Below are 16,169 nucleotides of genomic sequence, written 5' to 3'. Positions count from 1 at the left end.
CAGGCAAACACAGGCACAGCAACGGCAAACCAGCACGTGAAGGGATCAAGATGTGAAGTGGACATGGTTAACACCGGGACAGCTCTCCCCTCCCGCCCAGCTCACACCGAGAGCGCGACCAGGTACTCGCTCCCTCCTCTGCTCGGTAGGTTCATGGCAGTGGGGTCTCATGGAGGAGTCTGGGTCAGCGAGGGAGGGAGGGAGATCACAGAGAGAGAGTGGGGAGGAGAGGGGGAGACAGAGGAGGGTCCCGGGGGGAGGGGAGGGAGGAAGATCCGATGGGGGGGGGGGGGGCGTGGGGGAAGGGAGGGGGGAAGGGGGAAGACGGGGGGAGAGGGAGGAGATGGGAAATGGGGGGAGACGGGCTTGGATGCTACATGTGAGAGACAGCTTCCCTTCAACCAGCACTTCACCAGCTCCAACCGTCGGCTTTTTTGTAAAGAAATGGGGTCAGGGACTCCTAAAATCTTGCTCCAATGACCCTCCCGGTGTGCTGGGTTGGATTTGGTGAGTACCGAGGCATGGCCATCCTGTCGAGGACGGCTGGGACCAGTGGCTGGGGGGCCCTCCAAGAAGCAGGAGCCGAATAAAGTCCCCACCGAGTTCACTTCAGCACAACGGGCCTGTGTGGCACCAGGTTAACTCCTCCACGTCTTACGGAGCCCAGTACAGGACTGGGGGGCATCAGAAGGGTCCACTGCACTGGGGAAAAAGTAAGGAAACAGGAAAAGAGATACCTCCTGTCACCGCCTCCTGTAGCAGAGGGACACTGAAAACTCACCCTCGGGGGACTTAGACACACAGGACAGAAAAACACTTAGAGAAAACAAAACCACTGCCAATGCTGTGGCAAAAATCTAAACACTGAGCCACGTTGTTTCCTCCAGGTCATAAGAGTAAAAATACTTCTCATCACTTAATCCCGTGGCAGAAATCGTGGGCCAAACTATTCAAATCGATTTTCATCTTAAAAGGGCAAAGCATTAAAGTCACCATGTAAAGGGGCAGGTCACGTACTCAAAAACCATAGGTGTTGATCTGGGTGAACGGTGTGGTCTCCATCACCCTTATTTGTCAGTGTAGCACAAAGGAGAACTTAAAAAAGAAAAGTTCTACCATGTGGCACAACGTTTATACGCACTATGCTGCAGGATTTCTGAGAAGGGATGATTAGTAACGGCGTAAGGATTTACAGTGGGGTGCAATCGATATACCTTGCCATTCTGCTGTAGGGACAGTGTGCCGATGGATGGTCCACCCAGATGTTCCCAGAGGAGTGTAGCCCACATCTGGAGCACACCCGGAATGTTCCTTCACAGGTGGGCCCCCTGGGCGAAAGGCTCCGTTCACAGGAGCAGCCGGTATGTTTTATGGGCAGGGGCTGGGTTAAACGTGTGCCAGCCCAGTGTCTGGGGATCAGCTGCAGGAGCCTCCTGTTAGGTAAATAACCAACCCCCCACTCCTGCGGCAAGCTCCCTGCCCCTTCCATCGTCATGACCACCTCCGTAGCAGCCAATCGGAACTGACTACCGACTTTCCCCTCACTGACCCGGCCTCATCCACTCCCAACACGCCCTCCCCCAACACCTCAGTCCGTGACCCATCCAGCTTCCAGTGTTCGCTTCTCAATGCAAATTAGGAGCAGGAATAAGCCTCTCTGTTCCTTGAGCTCTTCTCGCATCCCACGACATCATGGCTGACCTGGCTGTAAATTCGGGTAACCTTACACCCCTTTGCTTTGAGAATCTACCTCCCTCAGCCTCAAAATAATTCAAAGGCTCAGCTTCCACTGACCACCTCCAGTACTGGAGCCAGCCGAGGAAACCACTCGGGTTGTTTTGTGCACCAGATTTCAGGTCTCCTGTGCAAAGACATTCAGAAGGTGGGGGTGAAGCACTGGCCGGTGGATCAGGCAGCTGCATCAGTCCCCACCTTCTGGGTCAGGGCTTGGCCGCAGGTGCTCTGAGTGAGGTGCTGGCGTGAGGGATGGAGTAGCAGTGGTGCGAGGTAGACCCCCTCCCACGCCCTTCAGCTGAGCTTTATTTGTGGAGGGTCTGAGGTGGTAACAGCATGACCACTGTAGATGGAGACAAAAGTCAAACCCTTCAACCAATGCCATCCAAGGACCAGGAGAGAACGTTGGAGAAGGCAGGGAGCTAAACTGCAATCCGGTTTAGAAAATAGAGAAAAGAGAGGCAGGTATAAAACAGACAGAAGAGACACAAACGATTTTTCTGTTAATTCTTGTACCTTCATATTAGATTGGTCCCAACTTTTGGATGTGGAAGCGTTGGAAAGGGTGCAGAGGAGATTTACCAGGATGCTGCCTAGTTTGGAAAGTATGCATTATGAGGAGAGACTAAGGGAGCTGGGGCTTTACTCTTTGGAGAGAAGGAAGATGAGAGGAGGCATGATAGAGGTGTACAAAATATTAAGAGGAATAGATAGAGTGGACAGCCAGCACCTCTTTCCCAGGGCACCAATGCTCAATACAAGAGGGCATGGCTTTAAAGTAATGGGTGAGAAGTTCAAGGGAGATATCAGAAGAAGGTTTTTTACCCAGAGAGTGGTTGAGACATGGAAAGTGCTGCCTGGGGTGGTGGTGGAGGCAGGTACGTTGGTCAAATTCAAGAAATTGTTAGATAAGCATATGGAGGAATTTAAAATAGAGGGATATGTGGGAGGAAGGGGTTAGATAGTCATTGGCGAGGTTTAAAGGTCGGCAGAACATTGTGGGCCGAAGGGCTTGTATTGTGCTGTACTGTTCTATGTAACAATCTGCTGGGGGAACTCAGCAGGTCGAGCAGCATCTGTGTGGGTAGAGGAATTGTCTATGTTTTGGGTTGGAACCCTGCACCAGGTCCTGCAAACCCCACACAGAAGATGGGTCCTGATGCAGGGTTTTGACCCAAAATGTCAACAGTTCCTCTCCAACCCCCTCTCCCCCCGCAGATGCTGCTCAAACCGCCGAGTTCCTCCAGCAGATTGTTTGTTGCTAATCTTCTTCTCACGCCAGGCATTATTCCCCCTCTCACCCCCGACACCCCCACCCACCTGAGTCCTCTACCTCTGCTCGTCCCTTCGTACCCCAAACCCTATCCTCACTAACATCCCAGCTGCCGCGTGGGGAAGGACCGTTATCCTGGTTACAACCTCCGTCTTTCACCGTCATATCCCGTCACGCGGTGCCGAGTGGGGAGGACTTACCTGTCCTTGCTGTGCTCGGCAGGAGGGTCTGTGGGCCCAGTCCTGGGTGCACAGAGGTGCCTGCCCTGCTGAGGTCGATGGGTGGCCCCTGAGATGCTCCGGGATGCTGGAGGGGCGAGTGTTGGCCTGTCTTCTGCTGGTGCGACGGACTGGGCGGTATTCCGTTCTCCGACAGGAACTCTTCCAGATCCATGTACTCCAGCTGGAAAGTGTCACCGTCGTAGGGCAGCGTCTTGTCCCAGAGCGTGGGTCCGAGGAAGGCCGACTGTGCGACTGTGCTGCCTGCGGCCTCATCTTCTAGCTGCTTCTCTTTCTCGTCCTTACTGAAACCTGCCAGAGGACAGAACGTCCAACCTTAGTCACAACACATCCAAAACGACACCGCGTGCAGGTAACCACTGCCAGCACTCACCCCAGTCCCTCCAAAATAAAAGCATCACCTCCGTGCGCGAGACCCCAGCGAAACGGGAATCTCGGCAGCTCATTCACCGCAGGTGCTGTAACGGACACTGCTCTCGGAGTCAGAGCTGTACAGCAGGGAAACAGGCCCTTTGGCCCAACTCATCGGTGCCCACCTGAGCTAGTCCCATTTCCTGCGTTTGGGCCCATATCCCTCTAAACCTTTCCTTTTAAACATTGTTATTGTACCCGCCTCTACCAGTTCCTCTGGCAGCTCGTTCCACACACCCACCATCCTCCGTGTGAAAAAGTTGCCCCTCAGGTCCCCTTTAAATCTCTCCCCTCTCACCTCAAACCTGTGCCCTCTAGTTTTAGACTCCCCTACCCTGAGAAAAAGACAGTGATCATCCACCTTATCTCTGCCCCTCATGATTTTATAAACCTCTATCAGGTGACCCCTCAGTCTCCTTCGCTCCAGGGAGAACAGTCCCAGCCCATCCAGCCTCTCCTCAGAACTTCAGCCCTCCTGTCTCCTTGTGAATCCTTTCTGCCCCCCTCTCCAGCAGAATTCTTCTTATAGGTGGGTGACCAGAACTGCACACAATACTCCAAATGTGGTCTCTTGGAGTTATGTAGCATGGAAACAGGCCCTTCGGCCCAACTCGTCCGTGCTAACCAAGTTGCCTACGTGAACTAGTCCCATTTAAGATATCTTTATTAGTCACACGTACATCGAAACACACGGTGAAATACATCTTTTTGTGTAGAGTGTTCTGGGGGCAGCCCACAAGTGTCGCCACGCTTCCGGCGCCAACATGGCATGCCCACAACTTCCTAACCCGTACGTCTTTGGAATGTGGGAGGAAACCGGAGCACCCGGAGGAAACCCACGCAGACATGGGGAGAACGTACAAACTCCTTACAGACAGCGGCGGGAACTGAACCCGGGTCGCTGGGGCTGTAATAGCGTCGCATTAACCACTACACTACCGTGCATTGCCTTTGTCCCGTATCCCTCTTAGCTGAGCCAAGGCTACAGGGTGCATGAGTCCCCTGTGAGGATCCTCCATCACAGGGTGTTGGGTCAGGGCGAGAGGCTTGCTGTGGGCCGGTTTGTGTTGGGTCAGCTTCCTCACCCACCATCCCCGCCTACCTCAGCGGCCCTCCAGTCCAATGGCAGGGTCGAATGGAGACAAGGCCCGGCCCCCTCCGACCAAATTTAAAATGGAGGGCTAGCTCTGTGCCTTTGGTCAAAGCTGTCACTGATTTTCTCCATCACTGAAATATTTCTAAACTACTAACAAAAAGTTAATAATGTTAAAAAAATCAAACACAGAAAGCACTTACAACAATTCTATAACATTAAACCCTGCTCTTCCAGGGACTTGAATGAGCAGGGCACAGAGGGAGATGGAATTAATGCAGGCAGGTGTAGATAGGCACAAAGGTCAGCATGGACATGGTGGACCGAAGGGCCTGCTTCTGTGCTGTAAAACTCCAGGACTCTAAAGCAGAGTATTATAACAATAACCTTCCTTCCTCCCAAAGTGCAGGGCCAGACGTCAACCTCCAGCACTAGCCTTGGACAGCCGTGTGAGCACTGGTCTATCTGGGACATCAACCACAGCTGGCGAGATTCAGCCCGATGTTGGGGTGAAGGCCGGGTGTTAGGAACCACAGACCAATGTCAATATCGCACAGGTTTACCTATGACAATCCCACAACAGGAAGGCACAATAACAGTGACTTGCCCCATAACATCACACAATATTCGGGGGGGGGGGGGGAGTCATACACCAGGATCATAGAATATTACAGAGCAGAGTCTAGTATTAGGACATCACATTTTGGGGCAACAGTCCCAAATTAAAATTACTAAATATCATTGGGTAACAGTCCAGTATTGGGATCATAGCCCAATGTTAGCATTGCACAACACTATAGGGCAGATAATGGCCCATGGGATCCATGGCGACTTGGTAGATGGGATTCAAAGTTGGCTTGGCTGTAGAAGACAGAGGGTAGTGATGGAGGGGTGTTTTATTCTGACTGGAGGTCTGTGACCAGTGGTGTTCTGCAAGGGTCAGTGCTGGGACCTTTGTCTGTGATTTATATAAAAATGATTTGGACGGAAACGTAGTTGGACTATTAGCGAGTTTAAGACGACACATAAATTGGAGCTGTGGATGGTGAGGAAGGTGGTCAAAGGATAGAGCAGGGTGTAGGGCAGTTTGAAATATGGGCAGAGAAATGGCAGATGGAGTTTAATCTGGACAAGTGTGAGGTGTTGCACTTTGGGAGGTCAAATGCACCCAGTTAATGGCAGGACACAGGACACTGAGGTACAGAGAGATCTTGGGGTGTAAATCCACAGCTCCCTGAAAGTGGACAGGGCAGTAAAAAGGGCACAGTGCATGCTTGCCTTCATTGGTCAGGGCACTGAGTATAAAAGTCAGGAAGTCATGTTGCAGCTGTGTAAAACTTTGGTTAGGCCACATTTGGAGTACTGTGTGCAGTTCTGGTCACTACATTACAGGAAGGATTTGGAGGCTTTGGAGAGGGTGCAGAAGAGCTTCACCAAGATGCTGCTTGGATTGGAGTGTATTAGCTATAAAGGAGAGGTTGGGCATATTTGGATTGTTTTCTCTGGAGCACTGGAGGCTCAGGGGAGACCTGATAGAAGTACAGACGATTCCCTTGTTACAGTTGCATTCCTAGAAAATGGTCCGTATCACGGCATTCCCTAACGTGAAGCCACGCCATCTGCATACGTGTCAAGATGTGCAAGTTTAAAAAAGATAAATGTTCTGTTTATAAGTTTACTTTTTTCCCCACATAATTTCCATGAGAGTGAATTTTATTCTGTATCTCATATTTTTGGGTAGTGATTTATGAATTCTGCAAGGGCAAATTTCCGTTCCCTGAAAGGCTATAACATGGGGTCTCACGTGTATAAAATTACGTGAGGCATAGATAGGGTAGGTAGTCAGAGTTACTTTGGAAACATCAAATACTAGAGGGCAACGCACAAAATGCTGGAGGAACTTAGCGAGTCAGGCAGCATCTATGGAGGGAAATGGACAGTCAAATTTTCAGGATTAAACTCCAGTTTAAATTTAAATTCAGATTAAACTCTTTCAGGACTGATGAAGGGTCTCGACCCGAAACGTCAACTGTCCATTTCCCTCCACAGATGCTACCTGACCTACTGAGTTCCTCCAGCACTTTGTGTGTTGCTCCAGATTTCCAGCATCTACAGTCTCTTGTGTCTCCAAATACTAGAGGGCAGTGGTTTAAGGTGAGAGGGGGAAAGTTGAAAGGAGATCTAAGTGGCAAGTTTCCCCCCCCCCTCCCCCCAGAGTGGTGTGTGCCTGGAATATGCTGTCAGGGGTGGTGGTGAAGGCAGATATGATAGCAACATTTAAGAGAAATTTAGACAGACACATGAACTGGAAGGGAATAGAGGGATATGGATCATATGCTGGCAAATGGGATTAGTCTGAATTGGTATTATGGTCAGCACAGATCTGATGGGCCGAAGAGTCTATTCCTGTGCACTGTCCTATGTTCTATCAATCAAGATCACATCTAGCTGCTGTGCAGCACATTTGCACCCTAAGTTCGCTCCGTACATCAATACTCTGAAAGGACCTGCCGGTTACTGCAGACTGTCCTCTTGCATTTGACCTCCCAAAATGTATCACCTCACACTTGTCTGGATTAAACTCCATCTGCCTTTTCTCCGCCCAAATTTCTCAACTGATCCACATCCTGCTGTATCCTTTGACAACTTTCTTCACTGGACACAACACCAATTTTTGCATTGTCTGCAAACTTAACAAATCAGACCATCTGCTTTATCATCCAAGTCATTTATATATTGTAGTACAAACTGAGGTCTCAGCACAAGAAGCCTCCAGTCAGAAAGGCACACGTCCACCACCACCAGCTGCTGTCTATGGCCACGCCAATTTTGTATCCAACTCACAATGGATCCCATGTGCCTTAATCTCCTGGACCAGCCTACCATGAAGGACCTTGTCAAATGCTTTACTGAAGTCCAGGTAGACAACATCCACTGCCCTCCCCTCATCAATCACCTTCGTCACCTCCTCAAAAACTAGGATATCAACATATCCCTCCCTGATCTCACCATCACCCGTGTCCTTCTGCTCGCTGAGTACCAACCGAGGCAAGGTTCTCACTGAGGACCTTCACCCACTTCTGGCTCCATCCATAAATTCCCTTCTTTGTCCTTGAGTGGACCTACTTTTTCGCCATAGCTACCCTCTTCCTCCTAATGTACTTATAAAATGCATTGGGATTCTCCTTAATCCTCTCAGAGGACATTTCATGGCCCCTTTTACCTCTCCTCATTCCTTGTTTGTTCTTTCCTGCTTCCTTTCTATACATTTTATGATTCTGATTTCAGCTTCCTAATCCTGACATGCGCTTCCATTTTCTTCTTGACTAAACCGACAATATCTCGTCACCCAAGGTTCCGACCTGCCATCCCCTCAGGAACATGCTGATCCTGAACTCTAACCAGCTGGCCTTTAAAAGATTCACATATGTCAGATGTGGACTTGACTTAAAACAGCTGCCCCCAAACTACTTCCCCTCCATCCCTGCCTAATACGGTTGTAATTTCCCTTCCCCCAATTTAGCACTTTCACCCGGGGACCAGTCATACCCTTACCCATAACCATCTCAAAACATATGGAGCACAAGGATCAAAGAGTATCAGAGAATAACAGCTCCACATTAAGAACATAACAGGGCGACAATCCAAGAAAACTACAGGGTGACAAGTCCCGTATTAAAGCAAAGTCCAGTACCAGATCTAATAATACCACAGGAGAGAGTCCAGTACTAACACACAATATCACAGCGTGATAGTCCCATATCAGGATCACACAATATCATAAAATGACAGTTCCGTTTCAGGAATACTGTCCACAACGTTAGAGACTGACTATCCTGTAACAGAATCACACAGTAAAGGGGATAAGTCCTAATCAGGATCACCATTTTAGAGAGAGGGACCACCCTCATAGCATGACAGTCCCACATTAGGAACACTTGGTCACGTACTATGACAGTATTGTATCAGAAACACAGAGCAATGTTGATACCACACATTACAGGGTGACTGCCCCACATTACAGAGTGACATGATAAAGATGACATGTCTGCATGAGGAACACACACCTCAGCGTGGCAGACCCGTACCTGGAACGCACACCGCAGCGTTACAGACCCGTACCTGGAACACACACACCAGTGTTACAGACCTGTACCAGGAACATACAACAGTGTGACAGACCCGTACCAGGAACGCACAACAGCGATACAGGCCAGTACCTGGAACGCACATACCGCAGCGCAACAGACCCATACCAGGAACACACACCGCGGTGCGACAGACCCGTATCTGGAACACACAACAGCGATACAGACCCGTACCAGGAACGCACACACACACAACAGTGATGCAGACCCGTACCTGGAACACACACACACACCGCAGCACGACAGACCCGTACCAGGAATACATACACACCACAGCGCGACAGACCCGTACCAGGAATACACACACACCGCAGTGTGACAGATCCATACCTGGAACGGACAATGTCCCACTGTGATAGTTCCGTATCAGGAACACACATCATACAGTGAGACATTTGTATCAGGAACATAGATAGCTCACTGTCGGAATTACACTATTTTATAGTGTGACTATCCCATGTTAGAATCACATATTAAAGGTGACAAGTTTATATTAGATACAAACAATATCACAGATCGACTGTCTCGTGTGAAGATCTTACAATAGTGTGATCGCCCAGTGTCAGAATCACACACTATCACCATCCTGTACCAAAAACAAGAGGACAGCGTTAGTATCACACAACACTCGTGGGTGACTGCCCTGTATCAGAATCACATATTAAGGGTCACGTCTGCATTAAGAGCAAACAATATCAAAGAATGACCGTTACACAAGGATAAGCTCTCATAGCCCAACAGTCCATAATAAAGAAAATACAGCATCATAACTGACAGTCCTGCATCAGAATCACATGGTACCACAACAGAACAGTTCTGTATGAGGAATGCAGTCCAGCGATAGTATCACACAACATTACAGGGTGATTGTCCCATATTGAAGTCAAACGGCAAAGCTGTCATGTCTGCATTAGGATCAAACAATCTTGTGGTTTAACTGTCTTGTATTAATACAGTGAAATGTTATAGCATGCCAGTCCCACATCAGGAACACAGCACAGAGTGGACATCACACAGTTTCAATCACTTGACTGTCCCATGTTAGAATCACAGATTGACCGCCCTGTATGAGGATCGTACAGTAGCATAATTGTCCAGTATCAGGATCACACACTATCATCATGTGACTGTCCTGTAATGGAAACTGTCCACTGTTGGAATCACACAACATTATCGGGTGACTATCCCATATTAGAATCAAATGATTTCACAGCGTGACTGTCTCCTGTCAAAAACACAGATTCATTGTGTGATTCAGAGTGTATCTGGAACACAAAGCAGTGTTAGTATCACACAGCTTTACAGGGCGACTGCCCCATGTCAGAATCACAGAATAAAGGTGACATCTCTTATTAGGATCAAACAACATTGGAGAACTACTGTTCCATCACGAGGATCATACAACGTTGTGTGTTCATCCAGTGTCAGAACCGCACACCATCCTAGCACGACAGACCTTTATACACAACAGCGGAACGTGAAACCACATAAAATCATACAGTTTCACAGAGTTGTACAGCACAGAAACAGGCCCTTTGGCCCACTATGTCCGTGCCAACCTTTTTGTCTGCATTAGGACCATATCCTTGCCCATTTAAGTGTCTGTCTAAATGTCCCTCAAGTGTAGTAATTGTATCCAATTCCACCCCCTCCTCTGGCAGCGAGTTCCAGATATCAACCACTCGGTGTAAAAAAACACTTCCCCCTCAGATCCCCTTCAAAGCTCCTTCCTTTCACTTAAACCGATGCTCTCTTGATACCACTACCATGGCTATCTACTTTGGCTATCTACCCTGTGTATGCCTCTCATAATCCTTCTTACTTCTAACAGGTCACCCCCTCAGCATCCTTCGCTCAAGGGAAAACAAGCCCACCCCATAACAGAAGTCCTCCAATCCAGACAAGGATTTTGTATGTTCTCCCCGTGTCTGCGTGGGTTTCCTCCGGGTGCTCCAGTTTCCTCCCACATTCCAAAGACGTACGGGTTAGGAAGTTGTGGGCGTGCTATGTTGGCGCCGGAAGCGTGGTGACACTTGCCGGCTGCCCCCAGAACACTCTACACAAAAGATGCATTTCACTGTGTGTTTCAATGTGCGTGTGACTAATAAAGAAATCTTATCTTGGTGAACTTCCTCTGAACACCATCCTTGTCATAGTTCAGTTACAGGAACACAGTCCAGCAACAAAAATCACACAACATCAGGAGGATAATCATCCCATATAGAATAATGAAGCAAAGGTGACAATGCAGTATTCCAACCAAATAATCTGAAGGAGCAGCCATCCTGCACTCGGATCACACAATATCATAGTGGACAGTCCTGTATCATGAAAACACAACATCGTGTAACAGTCTTGCATCAGGAACACACACTATCATAGCATGACTGTCCCGTCTCAGAAATACAGCCCGGTCATCATATAACGAGGGCGACGTCTGTATTAGGATCAAACAATACAAGAGAGTAACTGTCCCACACGAGGATCGTGCACTGTCAGAGCGACAGACCCATATCTGGATCACACAATGTCTTTGTGTGATTGCCTAGTATCAGAGTCACCCGATATCCCAGCACAACAATCCTGTATCAAGATCACCGTGCAAATATCACACAATTTTATAGGGTGAGTGTCTTGTACTGGAATCACATCATAAAGGTGACAGGTCTGTATTACGGTCAAATAACATCAGAGAGTGGCTGCCCCACATGAGGATCGCACAATAGTGCAACTGTCCAGTATCACACCACGACAGCCTTGCATCAGGAGCATTCACTATCACAGGGTGACAGTCCCGAATCAGAAACACTGCCCAATATTAGAATTATAGGCTGGAATCATATATTAAAGGTGACATATTGTATTAGGATCACGCAGGATCACAGAGCAACTATCCTGTAAGGGGATCATACAAAACCACAACATGACAGTCCTGTATCTGGATCACACATCAGTGTAACTGTCCCAAATCAGGAACACGGCCCAGTGTTAGTGACACACAATACGATAGGGTGACTGTCCCATATTAGAATCACAAAGGGAAGGTGACAGGTCCGTATAGGGATCAAACAACATCATCGAGCAACCGTCACATCTCAAGCGCACAGGATATCCTAGTGTGTCAGGATCACACAATATCATATTTATAGGGTGACAATCCTGAACGAGAGTCACTGAATAAAGGTGACGAGTCCTTATTAGGATCAAACAATAACACAGAGAGACCATCCTGTATCAGGATCACACAAAGTACCATCGTGTGACTATCCTGTGTCAGGAACACACAATATTATCGCATGACAGTGTCATATCAAGACCACACGATATCATAACATGACTATCCTGTGTCAGGAACATGCATCATACTATGACAGTTCTGTGCCAAGAAAACACGAAATGATTGCATGACAGTATCAGGATCACACTGGTGTTAATATCGCAGAATTTCATAGGGTGACTATCCTGTACTAGAATCACATTACAAATGTGACAAGTCAGTATCAGGAACACATTCCTACGTTCACACCACTCAGCATTATAGGGTGTCTGCCCCATATTAGAATTACATATTAAAGGTGACAATTACACATCAGCATCACATGGTGTCACATGTGAGAGTCCTGTATCAGAACCACACAATATCAAAGGACTACTGTATTGGGATGAGATGATATTATGGGATATCTTTCCTATATTGGGATCTGGTTCACATTGTATTATAGGGTCACAGTTTACAGACAACATCCCTGTGTTAGATCACAATATTGTGTGGTCACTCTCTCGAAGTCCACACAATATCAAGGGTTGATAGCTCATGTTTAAGTCACAGAACCTTACAGGGTGACCACTCTGCATTAGGATCACCGTTCAGTATCATGAACACACGTTGAGATAGTCACGTATTATGATGGTGACAGACCCAAATATTATAAGGTGATAATTCAATCCAGAGCACTGAGCAGGATTGTAGTGTGACTGCCTGCTGCTCCCCTGCAGTGGAATCACACAGGGGATTCCTGTATTAGGACAACTGTCCACTACTTGAATCACACGATGACATTGGTTACAATCCCTCACTAGTTTCACAGATTAAGTGGTGACAGGCTGTATTTGGTTTCCACGGTTATAGAGTGACAGTCTTGTACCAGGATCACACAATATCCTGGGTCATAGAGTTTAAGATCACAGGATGGCAAACCCACCCCAGGGTGACACCGCGTCCCCGTGACTCTGTTCCTCAGCCCTCTTGTCTGAGCTTTCCTTCCTCTGCCTGGCAACTGCTCCGTTTCCATGCCCGGAGTCTGACTCCTGGCCCCTCGTGCCAGTGGCTCTGCACAACCCAGGGAACACTCTGCATCAGCCACACAGGCCTCTCCTTCACCCCCCGCCTCCCCATCTCCACACCCCTCCACCTGCCTGTCACCCTGCCCCTTCCCCACACCCCCCCCCATTCCCTGCCGTATCCCCCGTGTCTCTCCCCACCCAACACTACCACCATCTGCACCCCCCCCCAACATTCCATACAGCCCCCCCCCCTTTCTGCCCTCCAATCCTCACTCCATCCCCAACCCCCTCCCTCGGCTCCTCCCCACTCTTCCCCTCCCCTCAACCCCCTCCTCCCTCACCTCCAACCCTCCTCCTCCCATCCCCTACTACAGCCTCCTCCCTCCCCCTCCCTCCCCATTCCTACTTCCAACCTCTCTCTCCCTCCCCCTCCATCCCTCCCACCCACGCACCCTCCCTCCCTCCCTCCCCTCCACCCACCCACTCACCCTCCCTCCCTCCCCTCCACCCACCCACCCTCCCTCCCTCCCCTCCACCCACCCACCCACTCACCCTCCCTCCCTCCCCTCCACCCACCCACTCACCCTCCCTCCCTCCCCTCCACCCACCCACCCTCCCTCCCTCCCCTCCACCCACCCACTCACCCTCCTCATGCCGCGGCGGCAGTTTGACGGGGTTCTCCAGCAGAGATTTGAGAACTCCGTGGGTCGACGGCACGAACCGGGAATTGAGGGAGATCGGGCGGGACATCTTCTGGCGTCTCCGGTCCCGGGCGCTGGCGTGCGGACGGCGGCTCTACACTCGGGCTGGAGATCCCTTCAAACCTCTCCCATCCGCTCCCCCCAAAATAAAAACCTGACGTCAAGGATCTGGGGAATAATATTTTGCTTTTCCCTTTCTGTCCGTCTCTCTCTCTCTCCCGCACTAATCGGCTGTGCCAGCGAGCGAGCACATTGACGCCTCTCGCTCTCCCCGCAGAAGATCCAAAGCCAAGTCATGTGAATGAGGCGGAGTTGACCCACTTTTGGCCAATCGCTCGGCGCCGCTCGCTGTAAACTTCTCCCCTTCGCCGCCGCTCACATTGGTCGCCATGTGCACCCTCCCGGCTCTGCAAACCTCCCGAAAAAACCCAGTGGTCTCACCGACGCAGCCGCATCGTCCGTGTGATGTGACCGGCGGGAGAGTCTTCATGCTGAGGCTGCAGAGGCTGGAAACGCACAAGATGCTGGAGGGAGATGGGCAGTCGACGTGAGACCCGTGAGGGGCATGCCCCGAAACATCGACTGTCCATCTCCCTCCACAGATGCTGCCCGACCCGCTGAGCTCCTCTAGCGTTCCGTGCGTTGCTCTTCTGGCAACATCAGTAGGAGGCCAGCCAGATGTGTTGATTTTGTTTTGGAGCCCTTTCACCGTGGGCAGTTTACTTGAAGGTTTGTGTGCACAATGATCAAGGTGATGGGGAGGTGTGAAATGGCCTTGGGGGAACCATCACCTGAGACACTTGGTTGCCCCCAGTCCCCTTCCCAGCTGCGTTTCTGGTCAAGGCAGACTCTAGGGCAAGCATTGGGTTACCCTGCTCCTGAACAACGCACAGATGCTGGAGGAACTCAGCGGGTCGGGCAGCATCTGTGGAGGGAGATGGACAGTTGACATTTCGGGTCGAGACCCTTCATCTGGACTGTCCATTTCCCTCCACGATGCTGCCTGACCCGCTGAGTTCCGCCAGCATCTTCAGATTCCAGCATCTGCAGCCTCTGGTGTCACCTCGCCACGCCACTTCTGAAGCCTTGTCTCGAACCCTTACACAATCACCCAGCTTGGGGAGATCACACTCACTCAGTCCCCATCATTGCCCAGTGGCTTCACTATCCACTGCATCAGCTCTGGTGGCCCCAGGAATCTATCCCAGACCACCTCCTGTGGAAACTCTCAGCAGGTCAGGAGGCATCTGTGGAGAGAGAAACAGTTAATGTTTGAGGTTGAAGGCCCTTTGTTTTCTCTCCACAGATGCTGCCTGACTCACTGAATATTTACAACATTTTCTGTTTTAATTTCAGATTGCCAACATCTGCTGGTGGAGCCACTGCCTCCCAGCTCCATAGACCTGGGTTCAATCCCAACCTCCGGTGCTGTCTGTGTGGAGTTTGCACAGTCTCCCTGTGACCGCGTGGGTTTCCCCCAGGTGCTCCAGTTTCCTCCCACATCCCAAAGATGTGTCAGTTGGTGGGTTAATTGGCTGCTGCACATTCCCCCCCCCCCCCCGTTGTATAGACAGGTGGTAGAATCTGGGGTGGGGGGGGAAGTTGATGGGAATATGGGGAAAGAATAAAATGGGGTAAATGTCAGATTAATGGCAATGGATTCTCAATGACTGGTGTGGAGTCAATGGGATAAGGGGCCTGTTTCTGTGCATCTACAACTTGTAAGGTCTGCATATCTTGGTGTGTTTGAGGATGTGATTGTACAGCAGTGAAGGGAGTTTTGTCACCTGTTTACTCTGCTCAGGTGTGCATCATGGGCAGGTAATGATGAGTAGTCTTGTCCTCTGGGAACACAGAGGTGAATCAGCTGAGAGTGCTCCTGGGTATCTGAGAGTGATGCTTGCAGGTGACACAACAGAGAGTAATGTGTGAGATTCCCATCAGAGTCTGATGGTTTTGGAGATGGTACAGGTATGAACCATTGGATGAGAGAAACATTCAGGGTTTATCATCCTTGAAACAGGATAAATAATCAGATCCAGATGAAATGCATCCCAGGCTGATGAAAAAACTGCAGAGACTATCTACAGTTTGTTGATCCTCCCATGCCACAGGAGTGGTGCCAGAGGTTTAGAGGGACCTGAGGACAATTCTTCATCCAAAGGGTGGTTGGAATCTGGAACACACTGCCCTGGGAGTGGTGGAAGCAGAAACACTCAACATTTGAGGAGTATTTAGATGAGCACTTGAAAAGTCAAGGAGGGGGAAGGCAATGGGCCAACACTG

The 16,169-nt window shown here is 49.7% G+C and overlaps 1 protein-coding gene across 3 annotated transcripts in view; it reads right to left on the bottom strand.

Moving 5' to 3' along the window:
• LOC127579783 (hepatic leukemia factor-like) overlaps positions 1-14,210 on the bottom strand; it is a 44,676-nt gene extending 30,466 nt beyond the window's left edge. For 2 of the 3 annotated variants that reach the window (XR_007957725.1, XM_052032707.1), the window contains exons 1-2: positions 13,827-14,205; positions 3,208-3,537 (exon numbers count right to left, since the gene is read on the bottom strand). Coding sequence is in view for 2 of the 3 variants with exons in the window: in XM_052032707.1 (XP_051888667.1) it covers positions 3,208-3,537; positions 13,827-13,932 (436 nt within the window). In the remaining variant the exon portion in view is untranslated. Of the gene's footprint in view, positions 1-3,207; positions 3,538-13,826 lie in introns of all 3 variants that reach the window. The other variant, XM_052032708.1, reaches the window with a different exon arrangement.
• Positions 14,211-16,169: the final 1,959 nt, after the last annotated feature.

This window comes from Pristis pectinata, chromosome 18 (assembly GCF_009764475.1).
Source record: "Pristis pectinata isolate sPriPec2 chromosome 18, sPriPec2.1.pri, whole genome shotgun sequence".
NCBI lineage: Eukaryota > Metazoa > Chordata > Chondrichthyes > Rhinopristiformes > Pristidae > Pristis > Pristis pectinata.
This window is presented reverse-complemented; position numbering and strand designations above follow the sequence as displayed.